The following is a 21,295-nucleotide window of genomic DNA, read 5'->3' as shown; positions in this document are numbered from 1 at the left end:
TAAAATGATGAGTGGGGGAAAAAAGGTACAGTAGAAGAGAGGGTTGTACAAGGGAACTTGGAAATATGTGTGAAATTACAGATTTGCATACAGTGCTATGAAAGGGCAGTTATTTGAGGTTGTGGTAGCCTACGTCTGCAGGGAAAGGACTGACAGGGGTTGAGGAGGGCTTCCCTTAAGAAATGATCACTGATTCAAGGTGTAAAGGATGAGGCGTTAACCAGGCCAATGAGTAGGTAGAAAATTTTTCCCATTTCAGTAAGTAGCACCTCCATTCATCCAATTACTCCTCCTTAACCCACATTCCCCACATCCAATCCATCACTAACTCCTGTTGAAATAACCTTCAAAATATACCTTGAACGCATCTGCTTTGCTCCATCTCCATGGCCACCACTGTGCACCAAGCCAGCCTCCTATCTGGTCTCCTCAAATCTACTCTTGCCCCCTACTATCCATGCTCTTCACAGCAGCCAGCATAGCATCTTAAAAAGGCAACTCTGATAATACCACTTCCCTCTTTATACCCTTCAGTGGCTTCCCATTGAGGTTAAGACAAATCCCAAACTCTTCTAACGGCCCACAAAGCCCTGCATGACCTGTTCCAGCCTCACTGGAGCCTCTCCCCCACACTGTCTCTGCTCTGGCCACCCTGGCCTTCTTTTAAAGTCTCCCACACCAAGCTCTCTGCTGCCCTGGCACCTGTACACTTGCAGTTCTGTTTGGAACCTTCTGCTTGACTCACTCATGCACACCTACACCAAGGTCTTCATGACCTTGAATGTCCCCCTTTTGGAGACACTTCCCTACAAGACAATCTACTTCAGGCCCCTGGTCACATGCTGTCACAACACCTTGTGCTTCCCCACAGCTCAGTTACAAGCCATGTGTCCACACTTCCTCGTGGTCTCTTGTTTAACCCCCAGCTCCTCTTCTAGACCACCAGGACAATACGCTCCACGAGGACACAGCATGGCTGCTTAGTTCACCGCCAGGTTTCTAGCACTGAGCCTAGTACCTAGCCCTTAAGCAGCTGCTTCATAAGCTGTGACTGAACACTCACCTCTGTGGTGGCCAAAAGGACATCCTCTTACAGGGTGGTTGGTCTGGGAACTCCTTCTGGCACACTGCCTGCCTCCAAGAAGGTTCCTGTCAGAGAAGCTAGGCAGTCCCCACCCTTTCCCAGTTACTGTCACAACCACTCACCTGCCCTCAGGTCACCCCTAGATCACCACTGTAGTCACACATTCTCAGGAAATCTTTTATACCAGCCCTTTAAGGGCTGGTCTCCTCTATGACATTTGGATTACTCCCAATTCCCTTTTCAGACAGTAACTTTAACTTCAGTTGCATGGATACAACATCCCATTAATTATAAGAGTTTCAGATTGAATATAACACTATTCAGGGAAAGCAATGAATGGAAAAACTTTACCAATCTCTTCCATGTCAATTTTCCCAAAGACTATGACCTTGTTTTAAAAGCGACTTCTTTAAAACACAAATTTAGAGTTAAAATGAAAGTCAATTAGGATTACATATTTAGAGAATTATCCTATTTCCCACTTAAAACATGTGTAAATGAGAAAAAACTAAAATGATCCATTATATTTGTAAGAGAAAGAGGTGTGATATAGCATATCACTGTTAAGATTCTGAACTCTTGGGGCTGGCCCGGTGGTGCAGTGGTTAAGTTCGCACATTCCGCTTCTCGGCAGCCTGAGGTTCGCCGGTTCAGATCCCGGGTGCGGACATGGCACTGCTTGGCAAAAGCCATGCTGTGGTAGGCATCCCACGTATAAAGTAGAGGAAGATGGGCATGGATGTTAGCTCAGGGCCAGTCTTCCTCAGCAAAAAGAGAAGGATTGGCAGTAGTTAGCTCAGGGCTGATCTTCCTCAAAAAAAAAAAGATTCTGAACTCTGGAATAAAACAGACCTGCACTGGATCCCAAATCTGCCCCTGAGCAGATTAATTAACCTAGTTGAGGCTTAGCTTCTCCCTCTGGAATATGAGACTCCAAGAGAATCTATGTCAGGTAGGATACTGTGAAGAGTAAATTCCACGATGCACAACAGTTCTTGGCACACAGTAAGGCCTTGATAAACGTTAACTGTTCTCATCATCAGACTTTTACACTTTCAGCACACTCTAAGTCTACTGTTACATCAACAAACATCTACTAGCTCTTTTAGGATCAAGGTAGTGTGTAAGCTGTTAAAGGTAAAGAAATGGAAAGAACTAAGCTCTTGACCTTAAGGAGCTTCTCAGCTCTGTCACTATCATCATCTATCAACTGAACCACAGCAACAGCCTCCAAACTAGTCCCTCTGCTTCTAGGCCCATCACGTCCAATCTAGGCTCCTTCCAGCAGCCAGACGGGTCTTTCTAAACACAAATCAGGATGCGATATTCCCATTCTTGGAAGCCTTCCCCATTGCCCGTAGAATTAAGTCCAAGCTCTTTAAGATAGCAAACAAGGTCTGGTCCCTGCCTTCCATAGAAGCCTCATATTTCATCACTTGCCTCTTGCCCTCTTAACTAGCCTGCACCAAGCTTCAGCTGTTCTGAAGTATTTCTAGTTTCCCAAACTGGCCCACTCTATCAGTCTGGAGTCTCTGAACAGTTGCCCCTGCCTAGAAGCCACATCCCTATTCCTCCATCTGGCTGATTTCCACTAGCCTTTCAGAACCTCAGTACAGATGTCATCTCCTCCAAGAAGCCTTCCCTGATCCACATCCTCCAAATACAAGGTAAGGGCTCCCCCTCTGAGATCATTCCTACCCTGGCATGGAACATACTCTTGTAATTACAAGAACAAACTGTCAATCTGCCTCCCTCATCATAAGGTGAGGGCAAGCACTGTGTCTTGCTCATCAACAGATCCTCATCACAGAGCACACAATCTGGCATAAGTTTGTAAAAAGAAGTTAACAGGCTAATTAGCAACGAAAGCCATGAGACGGTTCATGCTTCAGCCACAGAAGAACTCTATCACAGACAAACTGCATTAAAAGTGTCTTGACATACTTCAAGTTTGGTTATAAAGCAGACAAATGACTAACCCACTCCCTTGCTTACCGAGTAAAGGACTACAAGCCTTTTATGCAACTTGCATGGGAGCCACCACTTGAGTGAACGAGATTCAGGTAAGAAAGCAGCAGGAGATAAAGTTGGCGCCAGATTCTGGACAGTGATTAGGAGATAATCTGTAGGCAAAGGGAATCCATTGATGGCTTTTGAGTCAAGGGGTGACACAGGCATGGCTGTACTTTAGTAAGATCACTCAGGCAACCGATGATGGACGGAAAGGTGAAAGACAGGAAGGAGGTAGGGACTTGGGTTAGAAAGAGGGTGGAATGGTCTAGGCAATATAGTGAAAAGGGCTGAAAAGAAAATGGCCAGCACTTGCACAAAAGTTCTGATGCAGGCGGGAAAATGGAGGAATAGTGAAGGAATACTAATAGCCACTTTCTATTTTTGCAATGCTTTTCAACTCCCACTGATTCTCAAACCTAGCCATATGCTAGAATCCCATAGGAGAGGTTTTTTAAAAAAATACCAATGTCCAGGCCTTACCCCAAACCAATTAAATCAGATGTAAACTCCATGAGGGCAGGAATTTTGTCTGTTTTGCTCACTGTTTGACCACTGCCTGGCACATACATGGTGCTCAGAAAATATTTATCGAATGAGTGAATAAATGAACAAATGAATGTACCATTATCACCTGAGATCCAAGGAACAATTCTTTTTAAAACTTAGAGGGTAACCAGGCAATATAAGTTACCGTGGTGGCAGCCCTGAGAAAAAATACGATCAAGTTAAGCTTATACTTTTTTCCATAATAAGTAAACTTTTCCTATTTCTAAAGCACTATACTATAAAGCATGTATCTCAACAACCAGAGGTTGCTTACTGTCTGCTGTGAGCAGGAGGAAAAGAGAGGGGCCTTAAGCAGTATCTGATGAACTGACAAGAAGAAATTAGGGGCCATGGGCAGAAACAGGCTCCAATGCCGATGACATTTTGAGGTAATCATATCGTAAGGGCTTGAGCATTAGAAAGCAACGACTAACCAGCTACCCTGCCCCAAATATTTGAACAAAACCCCAATGCAAGTACATACCTATGTATTGTTCTTTTCTGATAATGCCTTCAATGTATTTGTTCTGGCTTGGTGCAAAGAAATTCCGTTTTATACCTGAAAAAATAGTGGCACATGTAAATGGATGAAACCTGTCGAATCAGATGTCCAAGGAGCTATTTAGCTAAAGAAGAAGGAGCCCTGAGTTCTTGGAAAGAATCATAAGAGTAAGATAGAAGTACAGAGTCTTGGAGCATCCTTTACCTCAATTCCCTTCTATCATATCACCAACCAGTGGTCATCCAGCCTCTGTATGAACTTTTGAATGACAGAAAACTCAGCACTCTCAAAACAGATCTGGGCAATTCTAGCTGCTATAGCAGTTCTTTATACCAAATTCAGATTCTGACTCCCTGTCACCCATCCGTCCCAGTTCTGCCTTCTGGAATGGTACACTGCACAGCACACCTCATCTCTTTTCCATCTGGCCCATTCTCCAAATAAATGAGGACCGCTTTGTTCTCCCTAAAGTTCCCTTCTCCAGCTTCACCCTCTTGAATCACTCCTTCCTGTGTTTATGACTTTCAGGGACCCCCCCAACATTCCTGAGCCCAAGGGCATGACAAGCAACAGCATCAGTGTGCCTGCTACAGATTCTGGGGACGGGGCAGGGCCAGTGCAAGAGTCTGGCAAATGTGCCTACCCGAAGTCAGAGTACATGTGGTAACCTCAGCTTCTCCTCAGTCCCCATCCTCTAACCAGGGTTTCTCAGCAGCACACTACTGACAATTTGGGCCAGGTAATTCTTGGGCAGGGGGCGGCGGCTGTCCTGTGCATTGTACGATGTTTAGCAGCATCCCTGGGCTCTACCCACTAGATGCCAGTAGCACCTCCCCAGATGTGAAAACTAAAAATGTCTCCAGCCATTGTCAAATGTCCTGTGGGGAAGGGTGGGGTCAAAATCACCCTCATCTGAGAACCACTGCTCTATCCAACGACTCTCTTCACCCATTACTATTCAAAACTCTCTCCTCTGCTGGTTTACGAGCTAAATGTCCAGAAAGTCTATTCGTGTATCAAAATAGTATTTGAAATTTTTTAAGTATTCATCTTTTTTTTTTTGTAAGGAACATTCACCCTGAGCTAACATCCATTGCCAACCCTCTTTTTTTTTTTTTTTGGCTTGAGGAGGATTAGCAGTGAGCTAACGTCTGTGCCAATCTTCCTCTACTTTGTATGTGGGATGCCTCCACATTATGGCTGATGAGTGGAGCAGGTCCACACAGGGATCCCAACCTGCAAACCGGGGGCCAGCGAAGCGGAGAGCATGGAACTTTACCACTTAGCCACGTGGCTGGCCCTAAGTATTTATCTTTTTAATGGTATTTAATGAAACTAAAACACTTTCTCCAGATGTCAAGAATTTCCCAGGTGGTTAATCCACATTTACCTTATCTCCCACTCCAGGTACTGGGGACTATAGAAAAGATCTGACACCCATTTTCTAGATCTGTTCAAGAAGTACAAACAGTGCAGGGTGGTTTTTTTTGCAACCTGAACATCTGAATTCAAGTACAATATTCTGCCTGACAGGGCTATGTCAGACAAGCCACATACCTGATCACTTGGTAGGGTAGAAGGACCCTACTCACTAGTGGGAAGCCAGCGAAGCTGAGCAGGCTGCAAAAGTGGTGGGCTCAGGATGAGAAGTTGGGAGAGGTGACAAGGGAATGGACAGTGAACCTTGGCTGAAAAGGAAGGAAAAAAGTGTGAAGAAGAGAGCACTCCGCTTGAAATAAAGCCTTAAGATCTTACTTCCCAATACACAGAGGGAAGGCCACAAGCTTGCCCTCTGGGCTCTCAGCTAGCCAGGAAAGGGGTCGTTTGAGTCTAGATATAAGACAGCTGGCCCTTGTCTCGGCCCCTAGGCCTGATCATTCATTCAGACTCTCAACAAACCCTTATTAAATCCAGACCTTGCGCGGGGACCACATCTGGGAAAACATCACTGCACCCTCAGAGTTTACATGGGGAGACTGGCACTGAACAAGCCGTCACAGGTGCGGTGACGGCAACAAAGGAGAAACGCAGGGCTCGGACCTGGTTCATAAGGCCAGGGCCCCACCGGCGCGCACTGGCGGACCCCGGTCCTGCCTCCATCGCGCGCCCTTCCCCAAGGCTAGCCGGATCTGGACGTCGCCATCCTCTGTTTGGAACTACAGACCTCGCCGCTGTCGAATTCTACAGGTCCTCGCTTCTTCCTCACGGTTCGCCAAATCCGCAAGCCTTACTGAGCCGCGCCAGCCACCGTCCACGAGGCCTTGGCGCGCCCGTGACGTAACTGTTGCGCGCCTCTCCTGTACCAAAGAGAATATGGCTTTGGCACGGCCGCCGGGGTTCTTGTCGCTGGCAGCTCGGTTGCTTCTGGCGCCTCGACGGGACCTGGCGGTCCGCGGTCCCGACGAGCCCCTGCCGGTGGTGCGCATCCCGCGGGCTCTACTGAGACGGCAGGAACTGCGGCAGAGTGGGCGGCGGAGTCCCCCGCGGCTGGTGCTAGTGCGACCTGGCCCGCTGCTGATCTCGGCGCGGCGGCAGGAGTTGAACCAGCCGGCGCGCCTCACGCTGGGCCGTTGGGAGCGCGCGCCGCTCGCTTCGCGTGGCTGGAAGAATCGGCGCGCCCGCCAGGACCACTTCTCCATCGAGCGCGCGCAACACGAAGTACCAGCGCTACGGAACCTATCATCTGAGGACGGCTTTGCCGATCTGGGTCTGGAGCCTCGCCTGCTGCACGCGCTACAGGAAGCTGCTCCCGAAGTCGTTCGGCCTACAACCGTACAGTCGAGCACCATCCCCTCACTACTTCGCGGCCGCCACATCCTTTGCGCTGCAGAAACTGGCAGTGGCAAGACCCTCAGCTACCTACTACCTCTGCTTCAACTGCTCTTGAGCCGGCCACGCTTGGACTCCCAGCGTATCCCTGCTCCTCGAGGCCTGGTCCTTGTGCCTTCTCGAGAGTTAGCCGAACAGGTCCGTGCCGTGGCCCAGCCCTTGGGCAGCTCCCTGGGCCTTCAGGTGCGGGAGCTAGGGGGAGGACATGGCATGAGTAGAATCAAGCTGCAACTGTCCAAACAACCTCCAGCAGATGTACTAGTGGTCACTCCGGGAGCTCTGTGGAAGGCCCTGAAAAGACAACTGATCAGCCTGGAGCAGCTCTCCTTCTTGGTGTTGGATGAGGTAGACACACTGCTGGATGAAAGCTTCCTGGAACTAGTGGACTACATCTTGGAGAAGAGCCATATAGCGGAAGGCCCAGCTGATTTAAAAGACCCCTTCAATCCCAAAGCTCAGTTAGTGCTGGTGGGGGCCACATTTCCCGAAGGTGTAAGCCAGCTGCTGAGTAAAGTTGCCAGCCCAGACTCTCTAACCACTATCACCAGCTCCAAGCTCCACTGTGTCATGCCTCATGTCAGACAGACATTTATGAGGCTGAAGGGAGCAGAGAAGGTGACTGAGTTGGTACAGATCCTCAAGCAGCATGACAAAGCAAATAGGACTGGCCCCTCAGGAACAGTTCTGGTATTCTGTAATAGCTCCAGCACTGTGAACTGGCTAGGCTATATTCTAGATGACCACAAAATCCAACACCTCAGGCTGCAGGGACAAATGCCAGCCTCAATGAGGGCAGGTATCTTCCAACGCTTCCAAAAGGGCTCCCGAGACATACTTCTCTGCACAGACATAGCTTCTCGGGGCTTGGACAGCACCCACGTGGAGCTGGTTGTCAATTATGATTTCCCCCTCACCTTGCAAGACTACATCCACAGAGCGGGGAGGGTGGGCCGTGTGGGAAGCGACGTGCCAGGAACAGTCATTAGCTTTGTGACCCATCCCTGGGATGTGAGCCTGGTTCAGAAGATTGAGCTGGCAGCTCGCCGGAGGAGAAGCCTTCCAGGACTAGAGTCCTCAGTGAGAGAGCCTTTGCCCCAGCAAACCTGATTACAGCTGGCTTAAATATGATGCCGTAACAGAGATCTTTCCCTGAGCCCTGGGTGGGTGAGTACACTTGTCAGCAGGATGTGTTGGGCTGCCCAGTCATCTCCCCAAAGGCCTGGTAAGCTGCTGGCCAGCACGGGAGGGTGAACTTCTGAGCATGGCTCTCTGTCATCTTTCCTATGACTCATGAAAAATAAAGTAGATTTTGGCTTGCATTATGTCATGATTTCTAACAATAAATGATGTTTTTATGGATCTCCCCTAATAATAGTTACCACTGGGGCAGAATTCATTGGATTGAGAAGATTCACACTCCAAACTACCACACCTAGGACAAAGGCTCTTTCAACTGATGGTTTCACTTATAAATATTTAGATTTTATTTCCTGCCCCCAAAATATCCACTAAGCTGCCAGGAAAAGGGAAAGGTGAAGTAACTAGCAGTAGGGAGAAATTTTCTTCACCAGCAGTGCCCGTGGCAGGTTTGGGCACTCTTGCTGAAATCTCTCTGAGAAGTACTGGCAGAAGAATAAAAGGCAGACTGACACAGAAGTGTGGCTGTGTGTGCATTTCCAGGCTCTGCCTTCTTTTCTGTCCCTTGGTGGCAGAGGAAGAGGAGAGAGGATTAAACTGTTTTACAAAACAGGCAAAATAAGCGTGTAGCATCCTCTGACTTCTAGGTTCCAGTCTCTGCTGCATTATATGTTTTGCCCAAAGTAATGAACAGGTCAGAGTCGAAATATAATGCTCTACGAAACAACCTAAAAATACTTGCAAACAGAAGACAGTAAGGTTTCAGAGAACAGAAGTGGGCCCAGGGCAGCCTTTGCCAGAAGACAGTATTGTACTAAATGTACAATCATAGCTCTCTTTTCCATATGAAGAAACTGAAGCTCAGAGGGACAAAGAACTTGCTCAAAATCAGACAAGTAGGTTGGACAGAATCTGGTCTTATCTACACCAAGGTTTGTGTTCTTAGCTACCATGCTAGCTTTTTTCAAATGTGATACATGCACAGAACTACATCTCTGTTTTCCTTGAATATTCCTTCTTTACGTCTATGCCTGACTCAGTTCTTAATATTGCCTGCTTTGACTCTCAAAAGTGACCCACTTTACAGAATAATTTGGTCACGCTCTCCCTGGACCACGATGGTAGAACTGCCCAGGAAGCTTGTTAAAAGTGCAGATTTTTTTTTTCCGGTAAGGGGGATTGGTCCTGAGCTAACATCTGTTGCCAATCTTCCTCTTTTTGCTTGAGGAAGATTGTCGCTGAGCTAACATCTGTGCCAGTCTTCCTCTATTTTGTATGTGGGATGCCACCACAGCATGTCTTGAGCAATGTGGAGGTCCACGCCTGGGATCTGAACCAACGAACCCCAGGCCACCAAAGCAGAGCGTGTGAACTTAACCACTCTGCCAGCCAGCCAGCCCCAGCAGATTTCTGAGCCCCACTCCAGATCTGGATAAGTTTTCTGAGGGTTGGCCCAAGAATCCATGTATGAGTAATTTTAAGCTGTTTTGTGTACTCTCCAGGTGAGTCTCAAACCCTCTTAAGTTGATAAACCTTTTGTGTATGCTGTTCTGCCTTCCCCAGAGACCCCGCCAGATCCAGATAAGGTTTCAGTAGCCCCACCAAAGCAGAGGGGTGCTCCCGGGCGAGTAATCTCTCTGGAGCCTTGGAGAATCTGAGGGGTGTCATGCTGGCCCACCTGCCAGGATGAACCTCCTCCAGAGCCCTCCCCAAAAGCAGTCTGTTCTAATTAGGCCTGACTTCATCTGTCCTATCCTGTACCACACTGATCAGGCAACTTAGGAGAGAAGGTGCTTCTCAACTGGGATTGACCAACCTCTAAAATAGTAGCCTGGACAGTCTCTACCTCCTGGGCACATCCCCTCTGCAACAGCCCCAGTCAACAAATGTCCCATCTTTGCTTATTCAAGGTCAGCCACAGGGAGCCTCCTCCTAAGGAAGGTTCTCATTGCTGGGAAGTTCTTGGCCACACTGTATCAAAGGCTGCCTGAAATATAGTTCCTTCCCATGGGCCTGATCAGGCTAAGAGCAGAGTTGTCTCTTTCCTCCTCCTCTGAGTAGGACCAAATCGGCTTTTAGTAAGACCTTTTCACGGTGTTGAGCAGATTTTTCACCAGCTGAGCCCACGTCTCTTTCGTTTATGATATTGGGATTGTCATTATTTGCCCTTTTGGGGGAGAGAGGAGTGTAATGATTAGGCTGTCATTCTGTATGATGTCATTTTGTCATGAATTTGTTTTAAATTTCATATTTAAATGAACCCATCCTTCCCACTTTGCGACATCATTCGAGACCCTCATTTTGCTTTGGAGCACCTTTAACATCTCTCCCCATGTCCCTGGAATGTGATGAGCTTGCCCTCATGTTCCTATCAGCTACAAATCCAGAGTCCCAACATGGAGCCCTATCATGGAGCAGAACACCTCTCCACTACTGTGTAGCCTTGGGTAGACCCCTTAGCATCTCGGGTTTTGGAGGCCTCAGTTGTGAAAATGTGAGGGATCTATGAATTCACATTTGGGGCGGGACAAGGTCAGGAAGAGCTAGTCTTTGCTTTTATTCTTCCCACCTGGAATATCTTCCCTCCTCTCCATGGGTCGAAATCTCACTTGTCCTTCAGGCCCACCATCCAGGTGCCTTCTCTCATTTCCAATCCACACAAATCTCTGCCTCTCCAGCTGTTGAATACTTAGGATCAGTGACACACAACCCAGCAGTCTCTTAAGCTAATCTTGCCTCTCCAGCCAGTCTCAGAATATGGGTTTCTTTTGCCCTTCTGTGGTCCCTGAGGCTGTGCCAGCCCACAAGTATCCTCCACAGGGAGTGGCTACTTGACTAGGGCATGAGTGGGGAGGGCCAGGTGTGAGGGCCCAGGCAGGATGCCTCTCTGCCTCCACCTTACTCTCCTCCACAAAACCCCAGGAACCTGAAGCCTGCCCCTCAAGTCACAGATTCCTTATGTGACCTCACTGGGTAGTGATGACCTCACAAACCCCACAGTTTCCATGGCAGGATAACCACGCAAACGCGGTGCTCTTGGGGAGACTTCTCGACTAGTTCTCTACCAGATACTGATCTGTTAGGTTGCCTGAGAGAGAATGTCTGACTGGATCTTCTATATTAACTCAAACTTGTCCTCTGTCCCCTGGGAGGGCAACGGAGCAAGTAGGCCTAGTGGGGACATCTGTGTAAGAGGCATTGGTGTACACACAACCTCACCTGGCTGCCACATGTTCCTTTTGGGCTTGCCCACCACACCTCAGAACATCCCCAGCTGTAAGTAATGCCTGTGGCCCAGGGCCCCCTCAGGGACCCACACTGTTCCTGCTCACTGCTGAGGACCAGTGAAACGTCACCATTGGGCAAGTGTTCAGAAAGGTTTACAAAGGTAGCCTTTCCCTTTGGGCTACAAGATGCTTCCATTCAGACCCTTTCCTGATTGGCCTCTTAGCAAAAGTGCGTTTTTGTTGGCAAGCGATAAATGGAGCAGTTTGAGGAAGAGCCCCTCTTGAACCTCACCTTCCAACCCAGACACCTGCACTGTGCTGTCATGTAGACATGCACGTGAGTCCCCTCATATACTGAGCTGCTGAGTACTGGGAGAAAGAGTGGTGTCACATTGATGGGAAGAACAGAGGAGGCAAGGGGAGTGATGAAGTGATTCTGAGCCTGGAGGGCTGAGGAAACGGTGTCCCAGGAGGTTGGGCTGATGTGAACCTAGACTTGGTTGCCAGATTCTGGCTTTGAACCTCCGGGTCACTCTTGTCTCAGTAGTTGGCCATTTTTCTAACCTAGATAAAAGTATCAGCGGGCTACAGTTCAGTGTGGTTGAAACAGGTGGAATGAACGAGGCCCAAGAGGAGTTGCCAAGGTGAAAGGGGTTCTTAACCGATTAAAATTAGATTATTTTTTCTAAAATTTGAAAGGCATTTCCATGAAAGCCTCAGAAGTGACAGAGCTTAAGAAATGTTTTCTCTGTTGTGGAAGGGAGAGATGGAGGGGATCCTCATTGCAATTATTTTCGGGTTCTACAGTTTTCTCTAGGAATGGGGAAGAGATTTCCTGGTCTGCTGCTGCCATAGGCTCCAGGGAATTGCTTTTGCCGCCGACATCCCTTCTATAGGGGACTCAGAGGTGATGGGTCAAGGCTGTGTTTTGGATGCCAAGCAGATTAAAGGGCTTTCAACCAGAAGCTGAGAGAGACGTGAGAGAGGGGAGGTCCTGGCAGGACACTGTGTCCAGCAGAAGTGACTGATCAGTTGTGATTTTCTTTCCAGCAGTGGCTCCCACTACTCCTCCTACACCTTGTCTATACCATGTCCCCTACCGAGGGTGTGGAGAAACCCAGATGGGCTGGCATGGAGAGACATACTGCCTGGTTGGTGGCTGCAGGGCCTATGGGGATGCTCCTGTTACCACCCCAGCAAAGGTGGAAGCAGAGAAGCCAATCCCCAGGCAGACGCCCAAGAGACAGCGAGCTGTGGCAGAGCCGGGCAAAGATCTAGGTTGCCCCACCCCCAAAATTCAGCGATTGCAGCACGGTGGCAGAAGGTGGCCCTCACGGAAGCTCGCTGGCTGAGTCTGTCTGTAGAGAGGGCAAACATTTAACGGCCTGAGACATCTAATGCTTCTTCCTGCCGTGAGCCCCACTGCCCACCATGGGAGGTTAGAACCTGAGCCATTCTGTCTGAGCCTTTCTCCGCCAGGAGCCTCCTTCCATACTAACTGGCCATGGGCAAGGAGCCTCAGCAACTGAGGTTTGAAATGAGAGGCTGCTCTGAGCATCCCAGGACTGAAGCTGGCCTGGAAGAAAACCTGCTATTCCTCTGCTCCATCCTCTAGAGTCCCTTTTTGGGCAGAAGAAAGAAAAGTCTGCACTCTGTGAGCCAAGGAGGATGCAGGAGCAGAGAGACGGTGCAGGGCAGCTTTATCTGGGGCCCAGTCTACCAGATGGACTCCTGCATGACTCATTGCCAGCAGCTACCAGCAAAAACCAGGAGGAGCTGGGCTTTTTGAATCTGAAAGAAGCAATCTGTGGCTACCCAGGGAGCCTCCTGCCTGGGGTCTCAGGAGGCAGAATAAAGAGACCCAGGAAGACCTGCTCCCTGGAGCAGGAACAGGATGAAGAGGCAAGCAGCATCTCCCCTGAGGCTCACATGCTCCTTTATTCCCAGCCCTTTCTGTTCAATAAAATGATTTTCTGTAACAGTGTGTGACTTGAAATCCAGCTTGTCCAAGGCCAGGCCCCAAACCTCCCTGTTCCCTTCAAGTGCATTCCCACATGTGGTACCTGGTCCTCTAAGACCTTCTGCCTCTAAAACGGGCCCTTGGGTGCAGCTTCTCACTATGTGGCTATGCAAATTCAGGCAGGACACAAGCCCATTCTTTAAGAAATGCAGAGCCTGATGAGTACTTCCCTCTGTATGTGCAAGTGTGTGTGTGTGTGTGTGTGTGTGAAAGGAGAGGAGAGGCAGAACTGAGAAGATGCTGTTACATCTACTAATCCACCCATCCATCCATCCATTTATTTAACAAATATTTATTGAGCACCTGTTACCTCACAGCCACTGTGCTGGTGTCTTGGGATATTTCAGTGAATGAGATGATCAAAGCCCCTCTCCTAAGGCACCCACAAACTAAAGGAAGAAACAAGTGAACAATATAATTTCAAGTAATTATAATTGCTAGAAAGAAAAGTAAAATAGGATAAGAGGATGGAGTGATGAAGGGGTGCTGTAGTACACAAGGTAGTCAGGAAAGGCTTCTCTGAGGAGGTGACATTTCAGTGGAGATGTGAGTGAGGGAGTCATGTGAGCAGCTGGAGGAAGAGTATTCCTGGAGGAGAAAATGGCAAGTGCAAAGACACTGAGCTAAGAATGAGGCTGGCTTGTTCTAGGACCAGCAGTCGGGCTGGTGAGGAAAGATAGAGAAGGATGAAAGATGTGGTTGGAGAAGTAGGCGTGGGCTGGACCATAGCAGGCCTTGGCTATGGTGAGGAGAGCATCCTGTCTTAAATGGACGGGAAGTCATGGGAGGGATTTGAACAGGGTAGTGAAGTGATCTGATGTAGATGCTAAACAGCTCACTGAGTGCTGTGTGCCACGGCAATGAGCTGCTGGCTGTTCCCAGTGGAATGCCTCTCTCAGCAGGTAAGGGGACAGTTGTTCCTGGGGAGTCGGGGTGGGAGAAAATCAGCAGAGAGGAAAGAGCACAGTGTTTGGGCCTGTATCCCAGGCTCATCTGCCTCATCAGCGCAGAACAGAAGGGGGCACTGTCAGCAGCTCGTAGCCCTCAGGCGCAGGTGAAGTCACCCAACCTGTGGACAGCACGCTTGTTCTCAGGGCCACAGCAGCAAGACCATGGTTCCTTCCCCCGACACACACCCTCAAGGCCAGAGAAAGTGCTGGTAACTCAAGAATTTTCCCTAACCTGGGTTAGAGGAGGGACACAGGCCCTGGGGTTTCCAGAAAGTTCCTTCGGTGAGTCTAGTTAACCCACAAAAGACAGCTAACGCCTCTTTGTAGTGACCCCCACTGCCCACTACTGGAAATTAGAACCTCAGAATCTCTCTCTGAGACTTGGTGTGACTGAGGCAGACTTGTGGTTACTGGGGGAGTCACATAGGTTGGCAAATCCCAAACATGAGGCAAACAGACTCACCTGGTGCTCTAGGACAACTAGAGATCCCGAGCACCCACTGAATATGTTTTTAGGGTGGGGTCTGGAAATCTGCAGGTTTCTTTTTTTTCTTACTCAAAAAGTTTGTTTACCCACATCTGATATGATCCTTCAATCAGCTTTCTAGAGAACAACTTTTCCTCTCTCTCAGAATCTGATATTCCATGTTCTTTTTTTTTATTGTTTGACTATTTAATTTTTTTAATTATTTTTGAAAATTATATTATTGAGGCCATAATGGTTTACAACATTGTGTAATTTCAGGTGTACATTATTATTTATCAGTTTCTGTATAGACTGCATCGTGCTCACCACCAATAGCCTAATTTTTATCCATCACCATATATATATGCCCCTTTACCTCTTAAACCCACCTCCCAACCCCCTTTCCCTCTCGTAACCACTAATCTGTTCTCTTTATCCATGTGTTTGTTTATCTTCCACATGAGTGAAATCATGTGGTGTTTGTCTTTCTCTGTCTAGCTTATTTCGTTTATCATAATACCCTCAAAGTCCATCCGTGTTGTTGCAAATAGGGTGACATTGTCTTTTTTATGGCTGAATAGTATTCCATTATATATATATATATATATATATCACATCTTCTTTATCTGTTTATCACTTGATGGGCACTTGGGAACCTAGGAGACAGTCAGAGGATGCTATATGCTTATTTTGCCAGTTTTGTAAAACAGTTTAATCCTCTCTCCTCTTCCTCTGCCACCAAGGGTCAGAAAAGAAAGCAGAGCCTGGAAATGCACACCCAGCCACTTCTGCATCAGCTATTCTGTATAATGCTGCAGTGAACACAGGGGTGCAGAAATCTCTTTGGATCATTGACTTCAAGTTCTTTGGATAAATACCCAATAGTGGGATAGCTGGATCATGTGATATTTCTCTTTTTAATTTTTTGTGAAATCTCTGTACTGTTTTCCATAGTGGTTGCACCAGTTTGCATTCCCACCAGCAGTGTATGAGTGTTCCCTTTTCTCCACATCATCTCTAGCGTTTGTCATTTTTTGTCTTTGTAATTATAGCTATTCTGATGGTAATTATAGCCATTCTCATTGTAGTTTTAATTTGCAGTTCCCTATTGATTAGAGATGTTGAACATCTTTTCACGTGCCTGTTGGCCATCTGTATATCTTCTTTGGAAAAATGTCTGTTCATATCCTCGGCCCATTTTTTGATCAGGTTGTTTGTTTTTCTGTTGTTGAGTTGTATGAGTTCTTTATATGTTTTGGAGATTAACCCCTTGTTGGATATATGATTTGCAAATATTTTCTCCCAGTTGGTGGGTTGTCTTTTCATTTTGGTTGTGATTTCCTTTGCCTTCCAGAAGCTCTTTAGTCTGATGTAATGCCATTTGTTAATTTTTTGTTTGTGTCCCTTGCCTGAGTAGACGTGGTATTTGAAAAGACGCTGCTAAGACTGGTAAGAGCGTACTGCCTATATTTTCTTCTAGGAGTTTTATGGTTTCAGGTATTATGTTCAAATCTTTCATCTATTTTGAGTTAATTTTTGTGTATAGTGTGAAATAATGGTCTACTTTCATTCTTTTACATGTGCCTGTCCAGTTTTCCCAAACCATTTATTGAAGAGACTTCCCTTTCTCCATTGTATGTTCTTAGCTCCTTTATCAAAGATTAACTGTCGTAGATGGGCTTTCAATTCTGTTCCCTCGATCTGTTTCTGTTTTTGTGCCATTACCATGCCGTTTTGATTACTATAGCTTTGTAGTATGTGTATATATATATATGTATGTATGTATATGTATATATATGTATGTAGTATATGTATATATATATATATTTTTTTTTGAGGAAGATTAGCCCTAAGCTAACTACTGCAAATCCTCCTCTTTTTGCTGAGGAAGACTGGCCCTGACCTAACATCATGCCCATCTTCCTCTGCTTTATACTTGGGATGCCTACCACAGCATGGCTTTTGCCAAGAGGTGCCATATCCACATCCAGGATCCGAACCAGCAAACCCTAGGCCACCGAGAAGCAGAATGAGCGAACATAACCACTGTGCCACCAGGCCGGCTCCTATATTTTTTTTTCACAGAGGTAAGCCCACTCTTTTTTTTTTCTTTTTATATATGCTTTTTTTTCGGTTAGGAAGATTGTCCCTGAAGTAGTATCTGTTGTCAATCTTCCTCTTTTTTTTTCTCCCCAAAGCCCTGGTACATAGTTGTATATCCTAGTTGTAAGTCCTTCTGGTTCTTCTGTGTGGGACGCTGCCACAGCATGGCTTGATGAGAGGTGTATAGGTCCACACCCAGGATCCAAATGGGTGAACACCAGGTCACCAAAGTGGAGTGTGTGAACTTAACCACTATGCCACCCAGCTGGCCCCTGTAGTATATTTTGAAGTCAGGGATTGTGATGCCTCCAGCTTTGTTCTTTTTTCTCAGCATTGCTTTAGCTATCTGGGGTCTTTTGTTGTTCCATATGAGATTTAGGATTCTTTTTTCTATAACTGTGAGGAATATCATTGGATTCTGATTGGGATTGCATTGAATCTGGAGATTGCTTTAGGTAATATGGACATTTTAACTATGTTTATTTTTCCAATCCATGATCATGGAATATCTTTCTATTTCTTTACGTCATCTTCAATTTCTTTCAATAATGTCTTATAGTTTTCAGTCATAGTCTTTCAGTACAGTTTCGGTTGTAGGTCTTTCACCTCCTTGGTTAAATTTATCCTTAGATAGTTTATTCTTTATGTTGTCATTGTAAGTGGGATTGTATTCTTGAGTTCTCTTTCTGCTAGTTTGTTGTTAGTGTATAGAAAGGCAACTGATTTTTGTAAGTTGATTTTGTACCCTAGTTTTCTGGTGGACTCTTTAGGGTTTTCTTTAGGTTTGTGTATATATATAGGGTTTTCTATCATGTCATCTGCAAACAGCAGGAGCTTCACTTCTTCCTTTCCAATTTGGATACCTTTTATTTCTTTTTCTTGCCTAATTGTTCTGGGCTTAACCTCTACGTTGAATGGGAGTGGCAAGAGTGGGTACCCTTATCTTGTTCCTGTTCTCAGAGGGATGGCTTTCAGTTTTTACCGTTAAGTATGATGTTGGCTGTGGGTTTATCATATATAGCCTTTGTTATGTTGAGGTACTTTCCTTCTATACCCATTTTATTGAGCATTTTTATCATAAATGGATGTTGGATCTTGTCAAATGCTATCTCTGCATCTATTGAGATAATCATGTGATTTTTATTCCTCATTTTGTCAATGTGGTGTATGTATCACATTGATTGATTTGTGGATGTTGAACCATCCCTGTGTCCCTGGTATAAATACCACTTGATCATGGTGTATGATCCTTTTAATGTATTGCTGTATTCGGTTTGCCAATATTTTGTTGAGGATTTTTCATCCATGGTCATCAGCGATATTGGCTTGTAATTGTCCTTCTTTGTGTTGTCCTTGTCTGGTTTTGGTGTCAGGGTGATGTTGGCCTCATAGAACGAGTTAGGAAGCATTCTGTCTTCTTCAGTTTTTTGGAATAGTTTGAGAAGGATAGGTATTAAATCTTCTTGGAATGTTTGGTAAAATTCTCCACAGAAGCCATCTGGTCCTGGACTTTTGTTTTTTGAGAAGTTTTGATTACTGTTTCAGTCTCTTTACTTGTGATCGGTCTATTCAGATTCTCTATTTCTTCTTGATTCAGTTTTGGGAGGTTGTATGAGTTTAAGAATTTATCCATTTCTTCTAGGGTATCCAATTTGTTGGCATGTAGTTTTTCATAGAATTCTCTCATAATCCTTTGTATTTCTGAGGTATCCCTTTTAATTTCTTCTCTTTCATTTCTAATTTTATTTATTTGAGCCTTTTCTCTTTTTTTCTTAGTGAGTCTGGCTAAGGGTTTGTCAATTTTGTTTATCTTCTCAAAGAACCAGCCCTTAGTTTCACTGATCCTTTCTACTGGTTTTGGTTTTTTTTGTTTGTTTGGCTGGAGGGTTTTTGGGGTTGTTTTGTCTCTATTTCACTTATTTCTGCTCTAATTTTTATTATTTCCTTCTTTCTGCTCACTTTGGGCTTTGTTCTTCTTCTTCTAGATCTGTTAGGTGTAGTTTAAGATTACTCATTTGATGGGGGCCAGCCCCCTGGCCGAGTGGTTGGGTTCATGTGCTCTACTTTGGTGGCCCAGGGTTTTGCCAGTTCGGATCCTGGGCGCGGACATGGCACCGCTCATCAAGCCATGCTGAGGCAGCATCCCACGTGCCACAACTAGAAGGACCCACAACTGAAAATATACAACTATGTACCAGGGGACTTTGGGGAGAAAACGGAAAAATAAAATCTTTTAAAAAAAAAAATAAATAAATAAATAAAATGAAAGATTACTCATTTGAGATTTTTCTTGTTTGTTCAAGTGAGCCTTTATTGCTATGAATTTCCCTTTTAGAACTGCTTTTGCTGCATCCCATAAGAGTTGGTATGAGGGCCAGCCCGGTGGTGCAGCAGTTAAGTTTGCACATTCCACTTTGGTGGCCCAGGGTTTGCTGGTCGGATCCCAGGTGTGGACCTACCACCACTTGTCAAGCCATGCTGTGGCAGGCATCCCACATATAAAGTAGAGTAAGATGGGCACAGATGTTAGCTCAGGACTAATCTTCCTCAAAAAAAAAAGCCAATATGATGTATTTTCATTTTCATTTGTCTCCAGGTACTTTTTGATTTCTCATTTGATTTCTTCATTGATCCAATGGTCTTTCAGTAGAATGTTGTTTAGTCTCCAAAGATGTGTGACTTTCTCAGCTATTTTATTATAGTTGATTTCTAGTTTCATAGTATTGTAGTCAGAAAAGATGCTTGATATGATTTCAGTCTTCTTACTTTTATTGAGGCTTGCCTTGTTTCCCAACATGTGGTCTATCTTTGAGGATGTTCCATGTGCACTTGAGGAGAATATGTATTTGGCTGCTTTTGGATGGAATCTTATATATATATACATATATATCTCCATTTGGTGTAGGTTTTCATTTAAGTCCACTATTTCCTTGTTGGCTTTCTATCTGGATGATCTATCCATTGATGTAAGTGGGGTGTTGAGGTCCCCTACTATTATTGTGTTGCTGTTAATTTCTCTCTTTAGGTTTGTTCATAGTTGCTTTATATACTTTGCTGCTCCTGTGTTAGGAGCATGTATATTCATAAGTGTTATGTCCTCTTGATGGAGTGTCCCTTTTATCATTAAATACTGCCCCTCTTTGTCTCTCATTGCCTTTTTTATCTCAAAGTCTGCTTTGTCTGAGATAAGTTTGGAACACCTGCTTTCTTTTGCTTGCCATTTGCTTGGAGTATCATCTTGCATTCCTTCACTCTGAGCCTGTGTTGGTCTTTAGAGCTAAGATGTGTTTCCTGGGGGCAACATAATGTTGGGTCTTGTTTTTTAATCCATTGAGCCACTCTGTGTCTTTTGATTGGAGAATTCAATCAATTTCCATTTAGAGTGATTATTGATATATGAGGGCTTAATACTGCCATTTTGTATCTTGTTTTCTGGTTGTTCTATATTTCCCTTTTTTCTCTTCCTTTGTATTTCTGACTGCCATTTCACTGTGTTGGTTTCCTTTGATGTTTTTTCAGTTTTCTCTTTATTTATGATTTGTGTCACTGCTCTGATTTTCTGTTTAGTGGTTACCATGAGGTTTATATGAAAGATCTCATAGATTATATAGACCATTTTCTGATAGCCTCTTTTCTCTATTAGCCTAGGCAGGTTCCATCCCTTTCCTCTTCCTCTTCTAAGTTATTGTTGTCAAAAATTATTCTGTTTTGTGTTGTGAGTTTGTGATCAAAATGAAGTGTTTATAGTCATTTTTATGCTTTCCTTCCCTTTATCTTTTATGTTATAATTGTTTGCTAACCTGTTCTGATAGAGGGGGCAATTTTCTGATTTTGTCTATTTATCTCCTTGGTCAAGGCTTTGTAAACCTTTGCCTTCTTGTTTCAGGTATGAGGGCATCCTTGATCATTTCTTGTAAGGGAGGTCTAGTGGTGATGAACTTTCCCAGATGTTGCTTATCTGGGAAAGTTTTTATTTCTCTGTCATATTTGAAGGATGGTTTCACTGGATAGAATATTTTTGGCTGAAAGTCTTTGTCTTTCAGTATTTTGAATATATCATTCCAATCTCTCCTAGACTGTAAGGTTTCTTATGAGAAATCCATTGAAAGCCTGCTTGGGGTTCCTTTGTAGATTATTCTCTGCTTCCTTGCTGCCCTTAATATTTTTTCCATATCATTGACTTTTGCCAGTTTTACTCTTACATGCCTTGAAGAAGGTCTTTTTGCATTGGTGTAATTAGGAGTTCTATTGGCTTTATATACTTGTAAGTCCAGTTCCTTCCCCAGGTTTGGAAAGTTCTCAGCTATTATTTCTTTAAATAAGCTCTCTCCTCCTTTGTCCCTCTAGAATACTTACAATCCTTATGTTTTATTTCCTAATTGAGTTGGACAATTCTCGAAGAGTTTCTTCATTTTTTT

General features: G+C 45.3%; 2 protein-coding genes across 10 annotated transcripts in view; one reads left to right on the top strand and one right to left on the bottom strand.

Moving 5' to 3' along the window:
• DUS2 (dihydrouridine synthase 2) overlaps positions 1–6,439 on the bottom strand; it is a 33,238-nt gene extending 26,799 nt beyond the window's left edge. For 4 of the 9 annotated variants that reach the window (XM_046683309.1, XM_046683306.1, XM_046683313.1 and 1 more), the window contains exons 1-3: positions 6,310–6,439; positions 5,703–5,833; positions 4,128–4,202 (exon numbers count right to left, since the gene is read on the bottom strand). The gene's annotated coding sequence lies outside the window, so the exon portion shown is untranslated. Of the gene's footprint in view, positions 1–3,079; positions 3,208–4,127; positions 4,203–5,702; positions 5,834–6,185 lie in introns of all 9 variants that reach the window. The other 5 variants (XM_046683308.1, XM_046683310.1, XM_046683307.1 and 2 more) reach the window with 4 other exon arrangements.
• A 19-nt stretch (positions 6,440–6,458) lies between these two features.
• Positions 6,459–8,291, top strand: DDX28 (DEAD-box helicase 28). Its single transcript, XM_046683305.1, has one exon. It carries the CDS (start codon positions 6,459–6,461, stop codon positions 8,079–8,081), a length of 1,623 nt encoding a protein of 540 aa, XP_046539261.1. The 3' UTR covers positions 8,082–8,291.
• Positions 8,292–21,295: the final 13,004 nt, after the last annotated feature.

This window comes from Equus quagga, chromosome 13, assembly GCF_021613505.1.
Source record: "Equus quagga isolate Etosha38 chromosome 13, UCLA_HA_Equagga_1.0, whole genome shotgun sequence".
In the NCBI taxonomy this organism is placed as follows: Eukaryota; Metazoa; Chordata; class Mammalia; order Perissodactyla; family Equidae; genus Equus; species Equus quagga.
Note: the sequence above shows the minus strand (reverse complement) of the source record. Positions and strands in the feature narration are given on the sequence as shown.

Excerpts from the sequence above, each read along its gene's own strand:
- DDX28 (XM_046683305.1), top strand. The coding sequence starts at position 6,459 with ATGGCTTTGGCACGGCCGCCGGGGTTCTTGTCGCTGGCAGCTCGGTTG.